General features: G+C 42.5%; 1 protein-coding gene and 1 long non-coding RNA gene across 5 annotated transcripts in view; one reads left to right on the plus strand and one right to left on the minus strand.

Moving 5' to 3' along the window:
- The window catches only part of LOC115658110 (H(+)/Cl(-) exchange transporter 5), an 83,848-nt gene that overhangs the window by 12,828 nt on the left and 45,074 nt on the right, over positions 1-25,946 (plus strand). Inside the window, exon 1 of one of the 3 annotated variants that reach the window (XM_030576641.1) lies at positions 22,592-23,043. The exons of the other annotated variants lie outside the window; for them this stretch is intronic. Within the exon in view, the coding sequence (XP_030432501.1) occupies positions 23,010-23,043 (34 nt within the window). The 5' untranslated portion in view covers positions 22,592-23,009. Of the gene's footprint in view, positions 1-22,591; positions 23,044-25,946 lie in introns of those variants that run through there. 3 annotated transcript variants of the gene reach the window in all.
- Positions 1,025-25,661, minus strand: LOC115658111. Of its 2 annotated transcripts, XR_004002156.1 has the most exons (4): positions 25,429-25,661; positions 12,709-13,185; positions 6,180-6,333; positions 1,025-1,471 (listed from the first exon to the last, which is right to left on the minus strand). It is a non-coding gene; the product is annotated as an uncharacterized LOC115658111 (long non-coding RNA). The 2 variants fall into 2 exon arrangements; XR_004002155.1 differs by lacking the exon at positions 12,709-13,185.

A 25,946-nucleotide genomic window follows, 5' to 3' on the forward strand; every position in this document is an offset into this window, starting at 1 on the left:
TGGATGGCTTTGCACAAATGGGTTACCCTAACTGTGGAGGGGTGATAGATGGGACACACATTCCTATTCTGGCACCACCTCATCTAACATCTGAGTATGTTAATCGGAAGGGGTATTTCTCTCTGGTTCTCCAGGTGCTTGTGGATCACTGTGGGCATTTCATTGACATTAACGCAGGCTGGCCCGGAAAGGTGCATGATGCACGCATCTTTTGGAACACTGGCCTGTTCAGGAAGCTGCAGGCCAGGACTTTTTTCCTAGAGCAGAAGATCACAGTAGGGGATGTCAAAATGCTCATTATGATCCTCGGAGACCCCCCCTTACCCGTTAATGCCATGGCTCATGAAACCGTACACAGGGAGCCTTGACAGGAGCAAAGAACGGTTCAACTACAGGCTGAGCCAGTGCTGAATGACTGTGAGTGTGCTTTTGGCCGTTTAAAGGGGCACTGGCGATCTCTGTAGGGGAAGCTGGACTTGGGGGAAAGCAGCATCCCCGCAGTTATATCCACGTGCTGTACGCTCCATAATATTTGTGAAGGGAAGGGTGAAAGATTCAGTCAAGCATGGACCTCCGAGGTTCAACGCCTGGAGGCTGAATTTGCATAGCCAGAGAGCAGGGCTACTAGAGAGGCTCAGCACAGGGCTGCAAGGATTAGAGATTCCTTGAGGGAGGAATTTGAGGCTGAAAACCAACTGTAATATTAGGTGCCTTGCACGGGAGTGAAGTGCAGTGGTTACAATGTTAGTAGGAATCTGTGTTTGCTAACCTGATTTGCAGTGCCTGTTTCTTTCATGGGCTAAGGTATCTTTAACTTTCTGCAATAATAAAGACTGTTTTCAAAGCCGAAAATTCATTGATTGAAAAGAGTTACTTTATTGAAAGACATACAACTTTTTTGGAATCTGAAAGGGCAAGGGTGTGGAGTGGGAAACTGTACAGTCACAGGTTTGAATGTGTCCTGTCTGAAGTGCTGTGCAATGACTGCTGCACTTCAGGATGCCTATACTGTATGGTGATGGGGGTTGAGTGCAGAGGGTAAGGTTCGTAGTTCTCAGGGCTAGTTGGTGAACATACAAGTGTTGGAGGCAGCTGGTGGCGGTAAGAACCCAGATGTTGAGGAAGGAGGTTTGGAGCTGACATAGGGGCACAAGGGAAAGAGCTTTGGGACAAGGAGTGCAGGGAGGGTGGGGGCAGTAGTGCTCCGCCTGCTTGGCTACGAGTGCCTGAATAGAGTCTGCTTGGTGCTCCAGGATGCTTTCCAGCCTCTCCGTGCTTTGCTTCCTGTGCGCTGTTTTCCTTGTGGATCCTGGTTTCCCTCTCCCTCCACTTCTGCACTTTTTAATTCTCTGTGAGAGATTGGTGCATCACTTAGTGCAGCATGTCGTCTTTGCTTTTTTGCGGTCTCTTCCGGAGGTTTTGTAGTCTCTCAGCCGGTGATAACACGGACAGCCGAGAACTCAAGGTTGCTCTGTAAAGGCAAAATGCAACACTTAACAGAGGCAGCATTATTTATACCAGACAGAGTAATTCCGCCACACTTGAGGGCACATTAACAGTCTTCACAATAGCATAATTTTCCCATCCCAAAGAGAGCGCACGTAACCCACGGAAGCCCTGAAATGGTGAGTAAGGGGGACTGATTGTTTCAGGGCTATACAGTCCTCTGGGTTTCAGTGCGTTGGGGAGAGCAAACAGCTGCAGGGGGCACCTACACTGAACACTATCCCAACATTTTTCACAGGAGTTTATCCTACAAGATATCTCGCTGTTGCGGGTCACCTGGGAAGCATGGGAGGGTCTTCTGCTGCAATGCGGCTTCCGCCCTGGCCCCTGTGCAGCTTGCCTGTGTGCAGCAATGGTCCCCCCACCCCTCGTAGCACAGTGGCATGGACCCGTTAGCCTGACTGGGACAAGAACCACAGTCTCTCTCCCAGTAAACCTGCACAAGCGCATTGCCCATGCTCTGGCTGAAACTTTTGAAGAGATTACCCAGGCTGATTATCGCGACGTGATAGATGACATCAGTGGGCTATTCCACATCAAGGCATGCATGCATGCACCCCTAACCCTCTCTCCTCTTCCGAAAAATTTCCATCCTGAAAATAAAAGCCGCTTACCGGGAACCCGCTCCTCTGCTTGTCCTTCACCAAGTACTGGCTGCTGCGACTGGCTACCTTCCTCCTGGCTTGAGAAGAGCTCCTGTCTGCATGCCTCCAGGGACTCTGGGGTGTCTCCCCCCATCCCAGTACCCTCACTCTTGCTTTCCTCCTCCTCCCCCCCCCCCGCTCTGAAGTATCCATGGTGGTCCTTGGAGTGGTGGTGGGGTCACCCCCAAGTATCGCATCCAGCTCTTTGTAGAAATGGCAGGTTGTGGGGGCAGCACTGGAGCAGCAGTTTCCCTCGCGGGCTTTGCAGTAGGCACTCCGCAGCTCCTTCACTTTAACCCTGCACTGCAGTGCATCCCGGTCATGGCCCTTGATACCTGCCCAAAGGTATCATAATTCCTACGGCTGGAGCGCAGCTGGGACTGCACAGCTTCCTCCCCCTAAATGCTGATGAGGTCCAGCAGCTCGCCATTGCTCCATGCTGGGGCTCGTTTGCCGCGTGGAGGCATGGTCACCTGGAAAGATTCACTGATTGCTCAGCCAGGTGTGGAGTGCAAAGAGGAAGGGGATTTTTAAAATTCCCGGGGAATTTAAAGGGCCGATCTGATGATTGGTCACCTGAGGCCAGGGCAGTAGAGTTCAAACTGATGAGCAGAGTGGCTAGAACAGGCATTCTGGGATATCTCTGAATACTTCTGGAGGCCAATAACAGCGCTTTTGATGGCCACACTGGTGGGGCAGCGCTGCATCAGCAATGCTATAGTCTTTATTCCTCTTGTCGAGGTGGAGTACAACCAGCGGTGCAGCCAGGGAGATGCAGCGCTGTATGTGCCTTGCCAGTGTGGATGGTGAGTGAGTTGCAGCGCTGTAAAGCCACCACCAGCGCTGCAACTCTCAAGTGTAGCCAAACCCACATTGGCAGTATGGAGGTCTGCAGGAAGGCCAAGCCTTTTCATAGTCCAGTGTCCTCACTGATGGGTCATCAGCCCTGTCTAGCTTTTTCATTCTTATACCTGAAGTGTTAGCAGTGGGGTGTCACCCGAAGTAGCATAGTTGAAATACAGATACATAGTTAATATTCCTAACTTCAGATACAGAAATGATACACGCATACAAATTGGATAATCACATTCAGTAAATTGTAACCTTTTCAATGATATTTTACAAGACCTATCTTGCATAAAGAACATCTGTTATGTTGTTCATATCAAAGCATATTTTAATAAAGAATATGGAGTGAAACATCACAATGTGCCATATTAAGGCTGTAAGACAGGGATACAATTAATATATATACATAATATATATACATCCCATATACCCAGTTGCCCCACTACCTAGCCATTACTATCTGGGCAACTTCTTGTGGGTGTCTTGGAAGAAGTGAGTCTTCAAGGAAATGGGTAAAGTAAATTCTAACTTTTCATTTAAAAATCCATCTTTGCAAGAGGCTATGTTCTCTCATTATGCTGTTCTTTGTATGTATGCAGTCCGGAATGCAAGAAAAAGTTTTATAGCAGCTGATGTTACCATCAGGCTGGTTTTAAAACTAATCCAGCTGGTTTCCTTCTCCCTCAAAACCACCAATAAACCAGGTGCCAGACTATAGCAGAAGACAAACTTTTTAGCTCCAGCTCGGAGTCTTGCTTATTCCCATACATCATATGCCAAATCACCCACACTCCTTAATACATCTTTGTAATCTCCTATTTTGCATTCAGCAGTGTCTGAGATGTGGATCAATGTATGGAAGGCCTGGCAGAGACAGCAAGAATTTATATTTGCAAGGTCAGAGTGGCAGTACCTTAGATTATGTAGTAACAGGCCACTGGTAGAGTAGAAGGTGACACATTTGGAGACACTTATCAACTGTTGGTAGTTAGATTTCATTGTCTAATGGCAAGTCTTGGAATGGGATACACAATGTGTATAATTTTGCACCATGCTCTTAGTTATTCACCTTTGAAATATTGATTGGCAGGCCTTTCATAGTGCAGAGTGGATTCATAGTCGGGGTGGGAGCAGCATGTGAAGCCCCATAAAACCCCTTCGCCCCAGGAGCTGGACCTGCTGCTGGCTGCTTCTGAGGCGCAGCGGTGTTGGAACACGTACGAACTAGCCTGTCTTAGCCATGCAGCACCACCGGCGGCACTTTTAACGACCCAGTCAGTGGTGCTGACCAGAGCCACTGCAACCCAGTGTCTTCCATTCCGCGACCCAGTACTTCATGGAGTTTTTCGGGTTTCTCAAACATAGTTTGGAAAGTGATCAAAGACAAAACAGATGAGGCAGTGTCTAAAAAGACCCCTGTGAGCAGGGGAGGCTCTAGCTTTTTTGCCACCTCAAGCTTGGCAAGCAGGCTGCCTTCGGCGGCATGCCTGCGGGAGGTCCCTGGTCCCGCAGCATGCCTGTGGGAGGTCTGCCGGTTCCGCGGCTTCAGCATACCCGCCGTCGAGTTTCTGCGGAATCCGTGGGACCGGCGGACCTCCCGCAGGCATGCCGCTGAAGGCAGCCCGACTGCTGCCCTTGCAGGGACCAGCAGAGCGCCTCCCTCGGCTTGCTGCCCCAGGTACTTGTTTGAGGCGCTGGTGCCTAGAGCTGCCACTGCCTGTGAGTATACTACTTGATACAAACTAATCCCAGTAAGGTAAATTTGGGCATTTGGCATGTAAGGTTAATACAGGGACTTGGAAATCTCATCATCTGTTTTACTGAAATATATTATGGGCCCATTATTGTCACACAGTGTGGAAGTTTGTACAGTTCTGTAGGCAAACCTCTTACAGGTGTCAGAACTAAAACAAATTAGTATCTTAAGCATTAATACTTCTCAGTGCTTGCTGTAGTGAGGTGAGCAGTACCTAGCCACCATCAGTCATCGCAAGTAACGTCAGTTTTTTCTTTGAAATATATCTGGTTTGATTTTGAACACCTGGTTGTTTGTGACATTGGGGTGCGTGCATGGCTTCTTGCCCCCAAGCCTTAAACCTTCAAGGATCCATATCAGTGGTGGGCAACCTGTGGCCTGTGGGCCGCATGCAGCCCATCAGGGTAATCTGATTGCAGGACGCGAGACATTTTGCTTATGTTGACTGTCCGCAGGCACGGCCCCCCACAGCTCCCAGTGGCCATGGTTCACCATTCCCGGCCAATGGGATCTGCGGGAAGCGGCGGTCAGCATGTCCCTGTGGTCAACGTCAGCAGAATGTTTCATGGCCTGCAATCAGATTATCTGTTGGGCCGCATGTGGGCCACAAGTTGCCCACCACTGCTCCATATAGCGGCCTCTGGTCTTCTGACCAAGGACTGGATGCCTCTGTAATTGGCTTTAGGGAGGGAGGTGTGCTAAAGAGCAAGATGAAGCAATGCCTTCCTTTCTTCCCCAAGGTTTGTACATCACTTCTGCTTTTAATACTTTGTATCCTTGTTCTATAGAGCTTGCTTTGTCTGTGCCAGAAGTCCAGTTTTAAAGGTCAATTGACTGGATTTAATTCACTTGCGGAACAGTGCCTCAGTATTTCCATTGCAGTCAAAAGAAGGGCGCCACCGATTGCACCAGATACTACAGCAAGGGGAGCCATTTGGGGTACATCCACACTGCAGTGGGGCGCGAGCCTCCCAGCCTGGGTAGCAGACTCATGCTAGCTTAGCTTGAGCTAGTGGGCTAAAAATTGTCATGTGGATGTCTCCGTTCGGGCAGCAGCTGGGGCTCTGAAGTCTACCTGACTCCGAGTCTCCATCAGAGCTGCAACATCCACACTGCTATTTTTAGCTTGCTAGCTGGAGCCCTCCTTGTGCAGGTCTATGTATGTGGACTGAGAGACTCGCTCCCTGCTGCAGTGTAGACATACCATACATACCTGTATCTGCATCTGGCTGGTTGGAAATAGGCAACTTCCTGTATCGCTATATTTGAAGGGTTTTATTCAATCTGTGTTCCTTGTATCAAGTTCTTACTACAGCCGTGTTCTCAGTCCAGTTTTCCCTTTATTGGTTTCTTAAGTTTTAGTACCAAGCTCTTTAAGAGAAATAAGCATTGTAAATGAACCACATACCATGCTCAGAACTTACCCATTTTTCGCACCGTAGGACCGAGTCTTTTCTGGATTAATGCAGTGCTTTGGGCAGTTTCAGGCAGCCTAGAACTGCATCCAGTAATACCTGTTTACAGTAGATTTCAGATGAGGTGAGAATATTGGTGGGGTCAGTAGATCAATGGGCTTTTCTGTGACAGAAAAGGGTGAGAGTGTGGTGTTGGTGAAGAGAAAATCCTTTGCTATTTTTTATTTTATTTATTTTTATTTTTTAAACAGCATTATGGTCTGTATGGTGCTTTATATTAAAAAAAAAAAAAGACTGGTCTCCCCCCCCCCCCCAAAAAAAAAAAAGCCTACATTTAAACTGGATATAATTCAGTAAGGAATAACAGATAAGGATTACCATAGTGCAGCAGTGAAACATTATGAAATATGATTTATACTGAATATGCATCTTATTGATCCCCTTTTAAGATTTGGAATTACTTTTAATACAATGGAACCACATTTATCCAGTCTAATTGGGACTGAGGTCAAATCAAATGATTAAAAATCTGGATAGTCTGGAGAATGGCCACAGCAGTCTAGATTGGTTATGCTTTCTCCTGTGACAAGCTTTAAGCCTATCTACAAGTACTAGTTGAGAAATCTCATAGGATTTTCTTGTTACCACTCCTAGACTGTACCAAAGATTTTTTTTGCCAAAAATCATGCATGTTGCACATATTTACCACCAATATCAAATTCTTTGTCTTCACCCGCAGTGTGTGTAGTAAGAGACACAAAGTTACTAGCAAATCCATAACAGAGGGGCACTTCCAAGCATGATTAGACCCACTAAATAGACATCCTCTGCATCGATTGCAGCAGCATCAATCTACCAGTAGTGAAGACAAACCCTTAGGGTACGTCTACACTACAGGATAAATTCGAATTAGCTTAAACCGATTTTATAAAACAGATATTATAAAGTCGATTGTGCACGTCCACACTAGGCACACTAATTCGGTGTTGTGCGTCCGTGGTCCAAGGCTAGCGTCGATTTCTGGAGCGGTGCACTGTGGGTAGCTACTGTAAAATAATGAGGCCAATAGTGTCGATTTGCATCCACACTAACCCTAAATCGATATAGTAATATCAATTTTAGCGTTACTCCTCTCGTTTTGTAGGAGTACAGAAATCGATTTAAAGAGCCCTTTAAATCGATTTAAAGTGCATGGTAGTGTGGACGGGTACAGCGTTAAATCGATTTAACTGCGTAGTGTGGACCAGGCCTTAGTCTCTTACTGCACTATACCCCTGAACCTTCCTCACTGCTCCCTTCCCGTAACATGCCCTTCCAGTTGTGGTCTGCTGAGCCACTGTCGTCTTCTCATTCAAATTCCTCTTCAAACTCTCGTTTTGTCCTGTAAGTAAGGGGGGCACGGACGAAACAGACATGCTTTCTGGGGGCACCCAGGGTTATGAGGCACCATGCTACTCCCTGCCCTTAGCATGAGGCATCCTTGTTTGTGCTTGCTGGGGTCACCTCCCCAACTCCAGTGGCTATGGGCAATGCAAGCCTGCCCCTCCAGACCTCACAGGCCCTACTGTCATTCTGCAGATGAACGATAGGCACACTCCAACCCTCAAGCCCTCCTTGCATCTGCCTGGAGTGCCCAACCCCTGTGCCACTTTACAGCTACAATATACGTAGAGTCTCCGCTTCCAAAGAAGCGGAATACCCCGGTTGACCATTTGCATCTCAGATCACCGTTCTGCCGAACTAATAGTGGTTAGACTGGTTTATAGTGAAATCAGAGATAAGTTTATGGAACAAATCAGAGCGATTCAAGTAGCAGCATGTATTGGAAACAAATGATTTACATATAAAATAAAATCATAATGTGCGTTCTAGAACCTACGCTAATGAACAAGATACTCTCCTGACTAGTACTCTCAAAATCCCTGCAGCACTTTACAGCCAGGCAGGTTGTGACCCTTCTTTCTGAGACAAGCATGCTGTTACTTTGCCTCCTAAGTGAAGGATTCAGTCTCATTGTGCTCCAAGGTCTGTCAGACCATTTTGCAATTTCTCAATACACACCTGGCTCAGTATCAAAAAGACATACCATGTGAGGTGTACAATACACCATACCCAAATGGACAGACAAGGATATAGCTCTCCATTATCTTCTGCTTGAGAGGAACATATCTGAGATATGTCGCCTCCTGGTGACCTGTCCTAACTCCAAGATCTTAAGAGCATAATTTTCAGTATAGACACACAACTCCTTAAATATTATCCATATAGACATTTCACAATGATTATGGTTACCAGTGGGCTACTGGCTGTTAGCAGAGACCTCATCTGCCATCCTTTGAACTATTATGCAGCTCTCCAACCCAGGGGATTCCTGTACAACCCTGTGCATCCCCTGTGCCCTTCAGTTGGTATCAAGGCGTTCCTGGGTCACAGTCTAGACATGTGAAGCCAAGTGAATGACTCAAAAGGCATACAGTGGGCACAGCATGACAGACTGCAGTATGGGTTTCTATAGACACATGGAGGTGCATAATTGGATGTGTGTGAAGAAGAGAGCTTGGCAGACAGATAAAACAGGCACACATCAAAGTAACCTGAAAAGTATAATTGGTACAAGTGAATGAAGAGAGAATATCGTCTATGTACTAGAATACAGAAAGTCGATCTCAGGCACATGGCCTGGGATAACAGATGGTGGAGAATGTGTGCTTTTAGGGTGTAAGATCTTGCTTAAATGGAAAAGATGTGGACTCGTCAGTTTGCAGAGTTTAAAACTCTGTTACCCATACAGCACATTTTGTTTCAATCAGTTGTCTCACTATTTTTAATGTCATTTGCCTGCAAAGTGTTCTTTCCCATAAAATATGCTCTTGTGAGGGCTGGGGACCTCTGGTTGCATGGGCAACCCCTAATATCTGTGGGCAAGAACAGTGTTTGTGATGTGCCCTGGAAGTGTGCAGTGACATGTAACTAATCTATTTGTGAGGAGGCAGTGCAGATCTGAATGTTTTAATTTGCGGGATAAGAGTATCTTCTACCGTGAAATCCGCTGGTTTGCTGAAGGTGTGACTGATCTGATGCATTTCTGGGTGTCTTTAGCAAATCAAGTAATCCCAAAGGGATTTCAGATTGAGGAAAATATTTTAATTAGGGCTGTCACTTAATTGCAGTTAACTCACGTGATTAACTAAAAAAAAAAAAAGAATCACAATTTAAAAAAGTATCACTATTCATCGCACTGTTAAACAATAGAATACTAATTGACATTTGTAAAATATTTTTGGATGTTTTTCTACATTTTTCAAATATATCTATTTCAGTTACATCCTAGAATACAAAGTGTACAGTGCTCACTTTATATTTTTAGTACAAATATTTGCACCTTAAAAATAAGAGTATTTTTCAATTCACCTCATAAAAGTACTCTTGTGCAATCTCTTTATCATGAAAGTGCAATTTACAAATGTAGATTTTTTTGTTACCTAATTGCACTCAAAACAAAACAATGTAAAACTTTAGAGCCTACAAGTCCACTCAATCCTACTTCTTGTTCAGTCAGTTGCTAAGAGAAACAAGTTTGTTTACATTGATGGGAGGTAGTGCTGCATGCTTCTTATTTACAATATCACCTGAAAGTGAGAACAGGTGTTCGCATGACACTGTTGTAGCTCTTGTCGCAAGATATTTACGTGCCAGATGCATTAAAGATTCATATTCTTCATGCTTTAGTCATCGTTCCAGAGGACATGCGTCCATGCTGATGACGCTCATTAAAAAAATAATGCATTAATTAAATTTGTGACCGAACTCCTTGGGGGAGAATTGTATGTCTCCTGCTCTGTTACACCCTCATTCTGCCATATATTTCATGTTATAGCAGTCTTGGAGGATGATCCAGCATATGTTGTTTGTTTTAAGAACACTTTCACTGCAGATTTCACAAAATGCAAAGAAGGTACCAATATGAGATTTCTAAAGATAGCTACAGCACTCGATCCAAGATTTAAAAATCTGAAGCACCTTTCAAAATCTGAGAGGGACAAGGTGTAGAGCATGCTTTCAGAAGTCTTGAAAGAGCAACACTCAGATACGGAAACTGCAGAATACTAGCCACCAAATAAGAGAGTCAACCTTCTGCAGGTAGCATCTGATTCAGATGATGAAAATGAACATGCATTGGTCTGCACTGCTTTGGATGGTTATCAAGCAGAACCATCATCAACATGGACGCATATCCTATGGAATGGTGGTTGAAGCATCAAGGGACATCATGTAAATATCTTGTGGTTCCAGCTACACTAGTGCCATGCAAATGCCTGTGCTCACTTTCAGGTGACATTGTAAACAAGAAGCTGGCAACATTATCTTCTGCAACTATAAACAAACCTGTTTGCCTGAGCCATTGGCTAAACAAGAAGTAGGACTGATTTGATTTGTAGGCTCTAAAGTTTGACATTGTAGAAAATGTAGAAAACATCCAAAAATATTTAAATTGTATTCTATTATTGTTTAAGAACACAATTAATCAAGATTAACTTTTTTAATCGCTTGACAGCCCTAATTTTAATGTTTTTTTGCAAAGAACACTCCTAAAGCCTGGTTAGTTGGAAGCATTCAGCAAAAGTCTGTACTTAATTCTCATTTCCGCTTGGCAGTTCTCCTTAAAATAGTTAGCCATCCCATCCTTATGAGAGAAATTCTATTAATACTCACTGGTTCTTGCCAACCATCTGGAAATCTCCTCATACAACCATATTTCTAGTTGCAGAGGAAAACATGGGAATTTGGCACCCAGTTCCCATTGATAATTCCATGGGAATTGGATGCCTAATTTCCCTTTGTGCCTTTGAAAATATCCCTCTTAAATTCTCTCCTAGCCCACGTTGCATCAACAAGTGCTTGTTGACTGCCAGCCAAATGGCATGTTTACAGTCTTCTAAGGGTTAAAGACGTAATTGAGCCTGCAGTATATGTTGTCTGTGATCATTATGAATTTCAAAATATGCTGGTCATGTGAAGAATCCAGAGAGGATGATCTTAATGGTTATTTTACTGAAGCAGATACATGCATAAAATGATTTGCCTCCAAGCTGATATTTTGTACAACATTGAGACCAGGTGGTATTTTATGTTACTGACCTAAACTTCTAAGATGTTCATGGAAGTCTTGGCAACTCTCAACTCCAGCATGCCAAGTGTACCTGCCCCTTTCCACTGCCAGTAGAATAATGTAATGCAACAAACTTTAAATGTAACATTTATGATTTCTAATTATGCAATCTTAAGCCAGGGAATGCAAAAGTTAAGGTTCCTACAGCAGTTAACTCTGCCTCGTTGCAATTCCGGTATATTTTGTGGTATACTTCTTTACTAACAGGAATACAGTCAGAATCACATCTAAACAGAGAAATATACACGTGCAACACATCTGAATTATCATGGCTGTAGCAGGTTTGGATTTCTTGACTTTAAAGCTTTGACTGTGGAATCATAATTATTAATTTCCTTGACTTTGAAGAGGGAAAAAAAATCATCTCTTAGGTTTGCAATTCATCCTTCATCTTTGGGGCACAGAACGTATGGTACAATGGAGCTCCATCCCAATCCTGATTGGAGTTCATGGAAGATGCTGTAAAACAAATATTTAAGTAGTAATCTTCAACCTTTGCTGTTCCTAGTGCTTGGCTGGAAATGGTTCTCTGTGTGACTGAATTTGCAAAGCAGCAGCATGTCATTTTACATTGCAGTGATGTATTTTGGAAATGGGAAACCCTCCATAACTAGAATTCCAAGGCTCTTTAAATTTAACGAGTTTTTTTTAAAGTTTGTCTATTTAAACATACATAGTGATCCTTGACACTTGAAACTTGAAGCTTAGATTTCAACAGAGCTAATAAAAATATTGAAAGGATATTTTCAGATCGCAGTAATTCTGAAAAAAATAACTTGTATGGAAAGCGTACTTGGCCAGTATTATTGTTTTTTCTTCCTTTTTGCTGCTTGAAGACTGTTCAGTTTTAAGAGCTTCCTCTCCTGCATCCCAAGATTCTTTCTGCTTGTAGCAAAGCCATCACCACCTTGTTTATAATCTCAGTATGCTGCATCAGATAGTATTGTGATGAACCCCTGCTGGGATGTCAGTTGAATGTATCAAGTGAAACTGGGTTGTAGGGTAGGGAGTAAACTTTGATTTAAAAACACACATTGCTATGATGATTAGTGAACCTGGTAATGGATTTATGGTCAAACTGAATGAATATCTTTGAGCAATTAAATGAAACAGGAACATTTTTATTCTCATTGATTTATTTCATAGTGACTCATCTGTTTCATGCAATACACAGGAGTGTATTGTCAATATCAGGCCAAATTGACTGCAGAGCTGCAAACTCTTGAAATTTAGTTGTCATAGAAACACAGATATAACACTGTTCAACCTAGACTACTGCGTCGTTGTTGTGGACCTGTGATACTTTCATTACTATGTGCCATTCTAGTAAAGGGAGAAAGCAACCTATGTACTTCCAATAAATATTACCTTGGTCTGTAGGGTTCTCTTGGTTCCTAGAACTCTTCTACTAGGGCATTTAAGTAATGCATCCACTAGTGCAATTTCAGTTGAGAGCTACTTTAATAAACTTTGCCTTTAGAAGTAGAAAGAAGCAATTTGAGACCTTCCAAGACTTTGATGTTGTGAAGATGAATCACTTTGTCTCTGATCTTGTCTTAGTACATTAATGCTGATGCAATTATTTTAATGGAAAATGGAGAGGAATAACCAGTCTTCAGAAACTATTACTCCTTTTGCAATAGGAATTAAATGAACAGCAGGATAAAGTCAAGGAAGTAAGGTCTCATCTTCCCTGGAAACTTGATAAACAAGAAACTACTAATCTTCATGTAATTGTAGAGTTTTGAGACATCATTGGCAAAGTTGTTAGCTTTCTTCTGCGTGTGAGTGTTATAAATAGTTGTTGTGATTGTCCGGAGTGACTTCCGTGATTGCCATCACTGCCTACATGGGGGAGAGAAGCTGTTGGTTGTGTCCTTTAGAATGGAAACTTCATTACAGACAAGAGGATTTAGCCAGAAAAATGTAAAAACTAATCTGAAATGCATTTTTACAAGCCTTGATAAAGTGTTTGGCCACCAGATACTCAATTAGAATCATTTTTGGAATTGTCCAGCAAACTGGATTTTTTTGTGTGTAAGTCGTTAGCAGCTTAAAAGTGGGTTTGAAGTGGGAGTAAAAGCCTTTAGACATGGGAAACAGATATTGTCAGTGTAGCAATGTAGATGCAGGGCCAGGAAAGAGCTGAGTGGGATGTTGCCCCAGACTGGTTGCTTTTTTTTTTATTATTTGGCACACTTACTCAGTGTTTCAGCCATACACATTTTCTAGCTCCAGCCACCTACTTCTTGGCATAGCTTAAAATGTATATATTAAACTATCATTCTCATAAGAGACCAGAATCTATTATGTTACTTAGCTTTGTGGACAGGGCACAAAGTAATCAGTACCTTCCTTCCAAAAATGCCCACAAAACTAAGTAGCATAAGAGATTCTGGTCTCCCAAGATTGGCTAATTCACTCCAGATCACATGCCATATCTTTTAAGTCTTCAATGTATGTTGCATGTGGGAGAAGTATTTTCGTTGGGTGATGGGTGGAACGAAGCTATATGGGAGGGTCTGCCTGTGGTTACCTCAGGACTGTCTTGGGGGCCATTGTCTTTCAGTCCCTGCTTTCAGTGTATTTTTCAGCCTGTTGAGGAATGCCAGCCACATCCTATCAGTCTGTGTTGGTGACATTCAGTTCATGGAAAATAATTTCTTTAATTTTTTGCAGTGACCCAGTTTGAGCAGCGTAGGCGCCTGCCCTTCACTAAAGACAAAAAGTTGATGTCTTCAAATGGAGAGTGTGATAATACGAGTAACAGCTCTGAAAAACACTTGAGAAATCTCACTGATTTCTGTCGTGTTTGACTGAAGAGGAGGAGGAGCCAGTTCATCAGTCCACATCGGTAGAACCAGGTCGCAAGAATTATATTTTGGTTGCCTGGGGCTATTGGACAAGAGACCCTCCCCTAAGTGGTGAGAAATGCTCCACATCAGGGGTTCCCAAATGTGGTTCATGGCTCATTCAGGGTAAGCGCTTGGTGGGCTGTGGGATACTTTGTTTACCTGAGCGTCTGCAGGTGCGGCTGCTCACAGCTCCCAGTGGCTGTGGTTCACCGTTCCCGGCCAATGGGAGCCTCGGGAAATGGTGCAGGCCAGGCCACCGCTTCCCGCAGCTCCCTTTGGCCAAGAATGGTGAACCGTGGCCACTGGGAGCTGAGAGCAGCTGTACCTTTGGATGCTCAGGTAAACAAAGCGTCTCGCGGCCCACCAGAGGCTTATCCTGAACAAGCTGTGAACCACGTTTGGGAACCCCCCTGCTCCAGGTGAATGTTTTTGAACCTGGAAGTTCAGTATTAAATCAATACTATTGCGGCCAAATGAATCCCAGGTGTGACTGACAATGTTAAAGAAATGTCACCTAGCAACTCTGTTCTACCTTGTTAGGTATGAGGCCTAAAATAAAATACACTGGATCTTTTTTTGTTGTTTAGACTAGTAAAGGCTGGCATTTTTAAACTCACATAGGTCTTTGTCACTTGGTCTTTTAATGTCAAAGATTTACTTGGGTTGGCGTAATAAAACTTAAATACACCAAAAGCACATTGGCAACTTGTCAAGAAACTGATGTCGGATCTAATCTGCATATACATCTGCTAAATACAAGTGAATCTCTTGCCAATTGATGTTGGATATTAATGCAAAGAAGGTGAATCTGCAGGAAAAAACTTTGTGGTACATTTGAAATTTTAGGTGCAGAAAATATTTAATGTTCACTGTGAGTTTGTCTGTCTCTGGACATTTTCACAATTAAACTCCCTTTACCTTTTCTCCTCCTTTCCCATTGACCTCAGCTATTGCAAGAGGACTTCATTCATACATGTACATTATGAGCTGTAATACTTGATCAGACCTGGGTTGCAGTGCCTGTGCTCTCAAACAATCCCATAATGATTTGCAAACTACTTATGTATGGCAGCCTTGCAACACGCTAGTCTTGTTGCTAACTTTGATGTGTGAGCAAAATATTATTTCTTTCATCATCATTGTGGTGAGCAAATTTTGTGCCTAAACTGGCCAATGTTCATGATTTTAGAAGGCTGTTGACTAGTCTGATCTAATAAATATGGAGGGCAGCAGCCAGCTACAACACAGAAAAATGCACAGTGTTGCAGGTAGAAGAAATTTTAGCTGGATCACTAGGACAAAATCTAACACAGGATGATGATCACATTGGTCCCTTCTGACCCTAGAATCTATGAGGACTTCTACTTTTAAACTTTATAAAATGGGAGAGAGAAGTATTTAAATTGGTTTTAAGATACAATCATTTCCAGTTATCCAGGGTTCTCAATTACAGTATTAGCAAAGAAGCTTGGTCGTTGTTTACATACTTGCTAACGAAACAAAAGGTCCATTGATCATAGTTCTGCATGGAAGTAAGGGGAGTTACAAAAGAAAATTAAACATGAAGGGAAAAAAAGGAATGATGTGTTTTGTAGAGTAGACTCTTGCATAATATTAAATATTTACTTCAGCTTAAAACTTCTTAGTATCTAAATATTAAATCCAGCAAACTTTCTGTGACATACTAGAGGAAATGTGGGTCAGGATTCAAATCAGGGGTGGGGAAAGCAATTGTAATCTACCAAGTGCAAGAAAATTCAGTCCTGTTAGACTACAACACAGCCATGAGAAGTCACCTTAACTAACATGATGTTAATCATGACATTGCAGCCAGTGAAAATTGGGACCATTGTTTAACAACTTGCCAATAGAATTGACCCATATTCAAGTCACATGTTAAACGTGATAGTCCCTGTCTTCATTGACTGCAAATTCATATTTAATATTTTAACACACCTTAAAATCATGCTCCAACGTGATTTTTCTTTCTAGTGAGGTAAGTGCAAGGCAGGAGGATGAGTGACTGCCAACGGGGAAATGATGTAACTGACTAGGCACAATGTAAATAAGATGGATGGTGGTGAGGAAGAAAGATGGGTTTTCTAATCTCCTAATCTCAGGTGTACTAATGGTTTTAATCTGAAGAATAGACAAAATGTGACTAAATTGAATGTTGCTTTAAGCCATTCACTTCTAGAGGGGCAGGCTCAGATCCTTAATGAGGTCAGAAGCTCAATGAGTTTGGCTTTATTTCGGTGTCTAGAGACTACTGGTAGATATTGCAAAATGTCATTGATTGTCAGAATTATTACTGTTAAGAGCCTTGCTTGTGGTTAGAACCTATCCCAGTGTAGAACTCCTCCACCGTTCCTGGAGGGGGAGAGCAGCTATAGCAGACGAGTTTGGAAAGCACTCTGATTTAACATGGACTACCTGAATTGGTGAAACAATTCATTTTAGTGTGATCAGGATGATCTCTGTAATACCAGTGCATAGTTAAAGAACAACTCATCCTTGGCACTTTTGTGTGAGGTAATAAGCATTATTCCCATTTTACCCATGGAGAAACTGAGATGGAGAAATTACGAATTGCCCAAAGCCACAAAAGGAGTCATTTTCACAGCTAGGAATAGAACTCTAGCGTTCTGGCTCCTAGTCCCAAATTCTCTACACTCTGCTGACAGTGCTGTCTTAATTTTCCTAATTTCTGCTCTACTGTAGATCCTGAATGAGATAACGGTACATTTCACACAAAGGCCAATGTCTTTGCTTTCATTACAACTTTAATGTAGGAATATGCGAGAGAGAATAGTAACAAGTTTTTTTGAAATGCCTCTTTCATAGAAACAACTCTAGTCCCTGGTGATAAATTTTTCTGAAAACTCTGATCCTGCTAAAATCCACAGGGCTCCAGGTGAATCTTGAGTTGCATTTAACTGTGGTCAGCAGGTAAAGGATCTCCATAAGATAACCACCTCTTGATCTATTTGTAGGGGAACTACCAAGCTCTGATATTTATTTGTCCTTTTCCCTCATTCTTCCATCAGAACAACCCTTTCTGTTCTCTCTGCTGTCATTTGTTTTCTTTAAGCACTTGGAAAATGAATTCCCACTTGATTTGTTTAAATGTGCTCATACCTGGGGATTAAAAGCAGCCGATGTCAAGTAGTTGTGGTTGGGAAAACTGCCAGAACTTTTCTTAAAGGCATTGGATAGCTTACTAAACTGATAGTCTTATCACTGAGGCAAAAACTCCAGCTGACCATCCAGGTGCATTGTTGGGAAACTGGTTATGTGTGTGGTCCACGTTATATATATTAAAAAAAAAAAATGAAAAAAATTGTCCAGTAATGCAGTGTGTATTGGGTTGGGGTTGGGGAATGTCAGTTTTTGAGAGAGGTGCAGTGGAGCAACTCCCGCACTTCTTAGAGTCCTCAGACTTCCTCAGCCCACTCTAAGTAATCATTTTTGGCCTGTGTACAAGACTGCAACTTTTTTTTTCCCCATCAGTGTCTGATTGCCTAGAAATGTGGGGCCCTGGTCTAGGCACTATGCTAATACAAGTAGTAATTAAGTGTCTATATAGATGTAAAAATGATCAATCAGCAGCTTTTGATACTATTGACTTGTAAGGTTTAGTGACATAATTGCATCCTTAATGTGGGTATAGTTGCTGTGAAGTGGCTCTACTCTTTATGAGAAGCAGATTTGGGGCAACTGCTCTTCTTTTCTCCCTCTCCCTGTGTCCTCCAGACTAGAGTGCTCTCCTGCAAAGTAGCTTAAGGTCTATTTTGGCCCTTCAATGTATCTTCTAATTACCCTCTTTTAGTCATTGAACAATATGGGTGACATGAATCGTGGAAATTCCTGGCAGGGCAGTTAGATTTTGGATTCTACCTTACTCCCCTCCCCCCTGTGTGTTTTTATTCTGTACTGCACCTGGAGAATTGGTATGGTGTCTTGTTAAATTGAAATAATAAAAAAGACACTAAGATGTGTTGCTGCTAAAGATCCAGTCTTCTGTCATATTTAATGAGTAACAAATACCTAATAAAGCAAAGGGGATTTATTCAAAAATACAAATCATAGGCAGAAGCCAAGCATTGTTAAATACGAATGAGGATGAAAACAGCTCTCATGGTGATGGTTGCTTCTGCTCAAGTTTGTTGCTACTGGGGCTGAATAGCACCAGGCTGTGAGAAGCAGTGATGAATTATTCAAGAGGAGCAGAAACTAGGATGCAAATAGAGAAATCACTGTCCATCACATGTGCAGTAGAATTTGTCCTACTTATTAATGTCCCTGGGATGGCACACATGCTTAAGTATCTGATTATTATATACTACAAAATTAAAATCTTGCACATTAGGTTAGCCACATAGAGGTAAAACTGTCTCAAACGCTGTAGAACCATGGGGATCGGCTGTCGTGCATACACATGTATCACTTTGTAGCATTGATCAGGAAAGCACAGAGGGGTGTGTTGTCTTGATGGAACAAAGCCACATCTCTCAACATGACCTGGGGTATTCTAGTATAATTACTATTAATCTTTGCAGTGTGACCCGTGCATATGTTTTAAAGTGCCACAGTTTGTAATGACTTGCACTGAACCTGTTCAAGTGCAAAACAAAATTGATTGAACTTTTTATCTTCATTTTGGTTACACAACTGATACTTGCCTTTTGTAACTATGTCTCCACTATCTGTCTGTCCACTCTGGGCAGCCCCAAGGGTTGCTAAATCAGCTGCCTTGTGGAAAGTGCAGGACGATGCTTGAAGCCACTTGGAGATGTAGATTGGTGGCCTCACATTTCAGACTTGACTTACCACCATTCGGAGCACTGTCAGTCAGGTTTTCATAGTATCTGAGCCCAGGCTGAGAGCTTCCTTTTCCCCCATTGACAGAGCTCAATCAGGAGAGGCCACCAAACTCCATTTCACTCGTCTGAATTTGAAAGTAAGCAACCTTAATTTCCCAATGGAAAGAAGGGATGTGATGTACAGACAGACTTGTTACACTAATAGATGAAGGGGTGGTTCTGCTTTCCAGAACAGGAAAATCTGGGTGGCTAATGGGTGGCAGGTTAAATGCCCTTTGTAACTATGAACTTAAAATACAATAGAAGGGAAATGTGTATGGTGCCAGTGTTGAACAAACCGCTAAACCTCCATGGTCAATTGGTTTATTCTTAAACTGAATCCATTGCAACACATTTATTAAAGGGACAGTTTTGTCTTAAAAATCACTTCAGATTTTTTTGCCCATACTGCACTATAATTAGAAGTAACATTTCTCTTTTCAGTTTCTTTCTGTCCAGCAACCTTCCCTGTTTCCTCTGTATAGTCAATTTCCTGTGTGTGCAAAGTAGTGGTGGGGAGGGGAGAAAAACTCTTTCCAGTGCGGGATAATGGGATTATAAAACCACGACGGTCTAGTATTTGAAATGACTTTAACTTGTATTTTGAACCTGGCTAGATTTCAAGTTGACAGAGTCCCTTTAAGAATGTTTCATACTATGTTGTCCCTCTAGGATGAAGTATCTTCATGTTTTTGCTACACCAGAAGATTTGGTAGATAAGCTTCACAAAGAATAGTCTTATTTCTGGGAAATTCTGGGGTCTGTCCTGTCACAAGAATTTGTTGTGCAATCTGTTCTAATGATCAGAGTAGTAGCAAAAGAGCACTTGTGTCAGTCCTAAGGCTAAGAGGCTTTTGTTTGACTTGGCAGTGATACAGTACATAAAGCCCTTAGTCTGAGGGTATGGCTACACTTGGAGATGTGCAGTGCTGGGAGTTACAGCTGTGTTCGTACAGCTGTGTAGGGACAGTGCTGCAGTGTGGCCACACTGACAGCTACCAGCGCTGCAGTGTGGCCACATTTGCAGCGCTGTTGGGAGTGGTGCATTGTGGGCAGCTATCCCAGCGTTCAAGTGGCTGCAATGTGCTTTTCAAAAGAGGGGGATGGGGTGGAGTGTGACAGGGAGCATGGGGGAGACAGAGAGAGTGGGTTTTTGGAGCGGACACTGTGTCAGCTCCCTGCCTTGCAAGTTCTAAGGACTGGAAGATACACAGCACCTACCTTCAATCATTTTAAACGTTTTTTGACCCTTCCCCCACCTCTCTTATTCACTAAATGCAAATTATGCACTCCTAAATAGCCTTCAGACCACATAAGCAGCTGCTCAGCACGGACTCACCCCTCCCCTCTCTCCTCAAGCAAACAGCTGTGAACATTCCAAAGCAATTCCCCTGCCTCCGCTCGCTTGCTGGAGCAAAGAGCAGCTGTGTTTGTTTTTTAGATAGGTAGCTCCGGGGAGCTCGTAGTTTAGCCATTCTTCCAGTTTGTTGTGGACAGGAATTGTGGGATACCTCCTAATACCCTGGAGGCCAATAACAGCGCTTTTGGTGACCACACTTGATGAGCAGTGCTGCATCACCAGCGCTGGAATCGCTACACCCCAAGCAGACCAGGTGTACAGCCAGCGCTGCAGCCAGGGAGTTGCAGCGCTGGCCGTGCTTTGCAAGTGGGGACACAGAGTGAGTTGCAGCGCTGTAACCCCATCACCAGCGCTGCAACTCTCCAGTGTAGCCAAGCCCTCAATCTTGTTATAAAACTAGTCTGGTAGTGGTGTGTGTGTGCTGCAGGGTGTAACCCACATTATTTTAAGACACTCAACTAGATCAGTATCTTGGAATTATATTTGTACTCTGCTTTAATTTAGATAATATCAATTAAGTTACAGTGAGGCACTGTTCTCCGGTTACTGCTTGCTGCAACCTGCATGCACAGGGTTTGTTTGATTAGTGCTTTGGGAAGAGTTAACTATATATCAAGTAAAGGGATTATGAAGTAGTTTAGGAGCAATTTAGGGTGCTCTAAGAATTGTTTTAAAAACTGTCACTGAATTTGAAGAAATCCATCTTTTTCCTGTTGTCATTCCCCTCGGCACTGTTGACAATATACATAGAACAGCTTCATCCAATTCAGAACCAGGGAGTGAATCTGACTATAAACAGAAAGGGCCTGATCCAGCGCCCACTTATGCCAGCTCCCATTGAGTTATATAGGCTTTGGATTGGCCCCAATACAAGTGACTAGTCTAGTTTTGGAGCATGAGCTTTCGTGGGTGAATACCCACTTCGTCGGATGCATCCGACGAAGTGGGTATTCACCCACGAAAGCTCATGCTCCAATAGATCTGTTAGTCTATAAGGTGCCACAGGACTCTTTCCTGCTTTTACAGATCCAGACTAACACGGCTACACCTCTGATACTAGTCTAGTTTTGTTTCCCAAACTGAGCAAAGGGCAGAATGTATCATAAACAGTGACAACTATGTAGAGCTACCAAGTTGCTGTGATCACAGGTATGGCTAATTTATTTTAATGTTTTTTTATATATCTTTAATTTTGTTGTGGGTCATTGCTTCTTTGTTTTTTAAGTCAAAGGCAATATCTAAATTAAGGTTGCATATAAGGATCTGAAACTCTAACGTGTGTGTTTTTCTCCTGTTATACAAAAGAGTCCAAAATAACTTATTTTGATGAACTAGCTTATTTTTTGGGAGTCCTTTTGTAATGAGTAAGTTTTCAGCTCTGAAAATAAAAATTTTGTATTTGAAACCACAGCACAAGTGTCTGTAGCAGTGTGAATGTGTTGCTATAAATCTTTGCTCTACTGGCTTCAGGCCAGGTACTGTAAGTATTGGCACAACAATCCAATGATTGTATTGTAAATTTTTCTAACTATTTGCAGTTAGAACAGATTTCTGTGCTGTTGATATTTTCCTTTTTAGTGTTTGCATAGGGTTTCAAAGTAATTCTAACTATTTGTGATGTGAGCTTTGATATGAGGGAGCAAGAGAAGAATACAGGGTTCAGGAATGAACCAAACTGGGGGGATGGGGGGGGGGATCAAGAATTGCTTGTCCAGGTGCTCTGATGGATGGTTGGTTTGGAAACTTGCATTTGAATTGTCTTGGACTATAAGAAAAGTACTGTCCCTCTAATTGTCTGGATTTTCAAGTGAAGAGATCTGTGGGTGGTAAACTGTCACTCCTTTCCCCACCAGAAGAATGTCTCTGAAAGCAGCTGATTAGAATTGTTCAGTTCTCTTGAAAGACTTTTTTTTTCTTCTCTGGTATAATTTCTGTGTACTAGCTCTGGAGCCAAAGCCAAACCTTCTATTAGATGAACAAAATGTGTTTGGGAGCTGCATTTGAAATGTTCATAGTCAACAGATCTGTTTCAACATACTCATTTGTTTGGAGCATTGGCCCTTTAAGGTTGGCTTTACAGAAGTTGATTGACTGGTGTGAGCTTGAATTGGCAGCTACTTCCCTCATTCCTACCAAACAGCTCTGTTGGGATTCGGATAAAGAAAGAAGAGGAGTAGCAGCCCTCAGAATGAGGTGGCAGTTAGAGTAAAACAGTTGAGTAGGGATGGGAAACAAATTTATTTTAGCGCTTGGCACATGACGACTAAGTATGAAATGGGAAGGAGAAGGAGACTGGGAGCCCTGGGAATTGTTTTCTGACTTAAAAGTACTCAAAGGGGCCTGGTTAACATCATGATGGAGACACACAAGGACTAGAACATAATTCTGGAAGTGCAAATTCCTATTGGGCAGTATTCAGTCTAGCTTTTGTTATTAGGGTTCCTATCTTCTGAGTCATTTCCAGCCACCCGAAGGACGGATCTGCTGGGGTTTTTAATCCAGTGCTTCAGCACTGTGGTTGACTGATACGGAGAAAATGGCATCTTGTGGCTGAAAGAGGTGGAAGAGGCTGACTGGAGAGTCTCTAGGAAGATGGCTTCCCCCTGGCTAGGCCAGCAATCTCTTGGTATGTATGCCCACCATGGGGCATGAGGGAAGGTCAAGTTGTATCTCTTTCAGTGATTTTCTACCTTATGCCATAAAGGAGTTGTGTGGTGTATGGATTTGTGGAGGGGGGAAGGAAGAGCTGCTCTCATTCATGTATGGTCACAAAGTCATTATGTAGGGACAAAGCATGTGGCACACTTCTTTTGTGCACTGGAGGACCCAGGAGTCTTAGTTTGAAAACTTAGGGTATGTCTACACTGCAATTAAAAACGCACAGCTGGCCCCTGCCATCTGATTCAGGCTAAGAGGCTGTTTAATTGTAGTGTAGAAGTTCAGGTTCGGGCTTCAGCATGAGCTCTAGGGCCCTGCGAGGGGAAAGAGTCCCAGAGCTTGGGCTGCAGCCCAAGCCCAAATATCTGCACCATAATTAAACAGCCCCTTAGCCCAAGTCTGCATCAGTTGGCACGGGTCAGCTGCAGGTGTCTTTTGCAGTGTAGACATAGCCTTACTGCTCACCTGCTGAGGGACTAGTCTCTCAAAATAAGGCAAAAAACAAGCGTGGTTGTTAGTTTGAACAACTTACTGCTGTATTTTCTGTAACTGGAGACTTCAAGATTCATCCCTGAAAGAAGTGTTCAGTTGTATTTTATAGTAAATATTAAGTCAGCCACTTGCTTCCATACAGCACGCACAGTGGCTGTTGCACAGCCTTTATTATTGGACTATCAGGAAGTTTTTTCTTATGCAGTGTCAGTGAATGGGAGCAATTCAGCTAGGAGCCACATGTACACATCAAAAGACAGGAAAGTTCATATCCAAGTCTCTTATAGCATAAGTTCAATACCCGTTCAAAAGGTACGAGTAAGTTCTTGTGGATGAAGGGACTGATGTTCAGCAGCTAAAATTCTAAATAACAAGAATGATGGAAAAGAGGAGCAATTCATAGGCTGCAGACTTTGATTGAAAGATCAGTACCAGTCCTCTCAAAGCTATTCTCAGAGCTATCAGAAGAACAAGGAGTGTACTTTTTCTAGTGTAATTACCCAGTATGAATTTCAGACAGAATTGTTGAATAGCAATTTTGTTTTATGTGGTAGAACATAGAAACATACATGTCTGCTCTTGGAGGCATCTGGCCTTTTGATTTCATCCTGAGACACAAGGCGAGTTGCTTTGTGTTCGGGAAGCACAAGGCTTTCAGTAAACATTGAGATTACATTTGATGGCTAGAAACTTGGGATAGAGTCATAGAAGTGTAGGACTAGAAGGGACATCAGTAAGTCTTTCAATCCAGTCCCCTGCACTCAAGGTAGGACTATGTAATAACTATACCATTCCTGAAAAGTGTTTGCCTAAACTGTTCTTAAAATCTTCCAGTGGCAGAGGGCACAGCCTCTCTAGGCAATTTGTTTGGGTGCTTAACCACCTTGAAAGTTAGGAAGTTTTTCCTACTGTCCAACTTAAACCTCCCTTGCTTCAGTTTAAGCCCGTTGCTTCTTGCCTTATCCTCAGAGGTTAAGGAGAAAATTTTTTCACCCTTCTCCTTGTAACAAAACTTTTTACTTACTTGAAAACTGTTATCATGTGCCCCCACTCCCCAAGTCTTGTCTTCTCCAGACTAAACAAACCCAATTTTTCAAAACTTCCCTCATAGGCATGTTTTCTAGACCGTTAATCATTTCTGTTGCTTCCTCTGGACTTTCTCCACATCTTTTTTCTAAAATATAAACACCCAGAGCTGGACACACTACTCCAGTTCAGACCTTAGCAGTGCATCTCGTGTCTTGCTTACAACACTCCTGCTAATGCATCCCAGAATAATGATTGCTTTTTTTGCAACAATGTGATGCTGTTGACTCATACAATATTTAGCTTGTGATCTACTATAACCCCCAGATTACTTTCTACAGTACTTCTTACACAGTCACTTCCCATTTTGTATGCATGCAATTTATTGTTCTTTCCTAAGTGGAGTACTTTGCATTTGTGCTTATTGAATTTCACCTATTTACATCAGACCATTTCTTCAGTTTGTCCAGATCATTTTGAATTTTAATCCTATCCTATAAAGCACTTGCAACTCCTTCCAGCTCAGTATTGTCTGCAAACTTAAGTGTATTTTTTTATGCCATTGTCTAAATCATTGATGAAGGTATTGAACAGAACTGGACCCAGGGCTGATCCATGCAGGACCCCTCTCCATATTCCCTTCCAGCTTGATTGTGAACCACTGATAATTATGTTCTGAGAACAGTTTTCCAACCATTTGGGATACTCATTTTTCATACTTATAAGACACTTAATAACAGAAGTTAAAAATAATACTTCTCCAAAAAACACATGTACAAGTAATGAAAATTTCATTAAATGGGGACCTGGATAGTTAGGAGAATGAGTCTTTTACCTCAAGCCAGCAGGCTTATTGGAGACCTATTCAGACTGCAATGTTCTCCCCCCAGAGGTGGTTCCTGCAGATCAGAGATGAATCTCACTGGCAGAGATTAATGTGTCAGAACATCTACACTTCAGTCAGTGCTGTTCCTTTTCTTTGAATACATTGAACTTCAGCTTTCAGAGGGCTATTAGTCCAGCACGAAATTCATGTATTTTTTTAAAATAAAGTTCGTCGCATTTATAGCATCCTAATTGAGGCTCTTGATGTCTTGTGTCTAAGAGATAAGGGGCATACGTATAGGGATCGCTTCGCTTATCACTTGTATGCAGCCTCTACTGGCTTGAAACATGTCAGCTCTTGAAGAACAACAGTGCGGATCAGTTTCAGTCAGGAAATAAGAGTTCCATATCTGGTGGAAATCAGAAATACTTTTTGGATATATTAAGTAAACATTGTGCCGCGAGAGGATTCCACTTGATTAACATTAGACTTTATTTTACTGTCTTGTAAATCTTTTGGCCACAGAG

This window comes from Gopherus evgoodei, chromosome 9, assembly GCF_007399415.2.
Source record: "Gopherus evgoodei ecotype Sinaloan lineage chromosome 9, rGopEvg1_v1.p, whole genome shotgun sequence".
In the NCBI taxonomy this organism is placed as follows: Eukaryota; Metazoa; Chordata; order Testudines; family Testudinidae; genus Gopherus; species Gopherus evgoodei.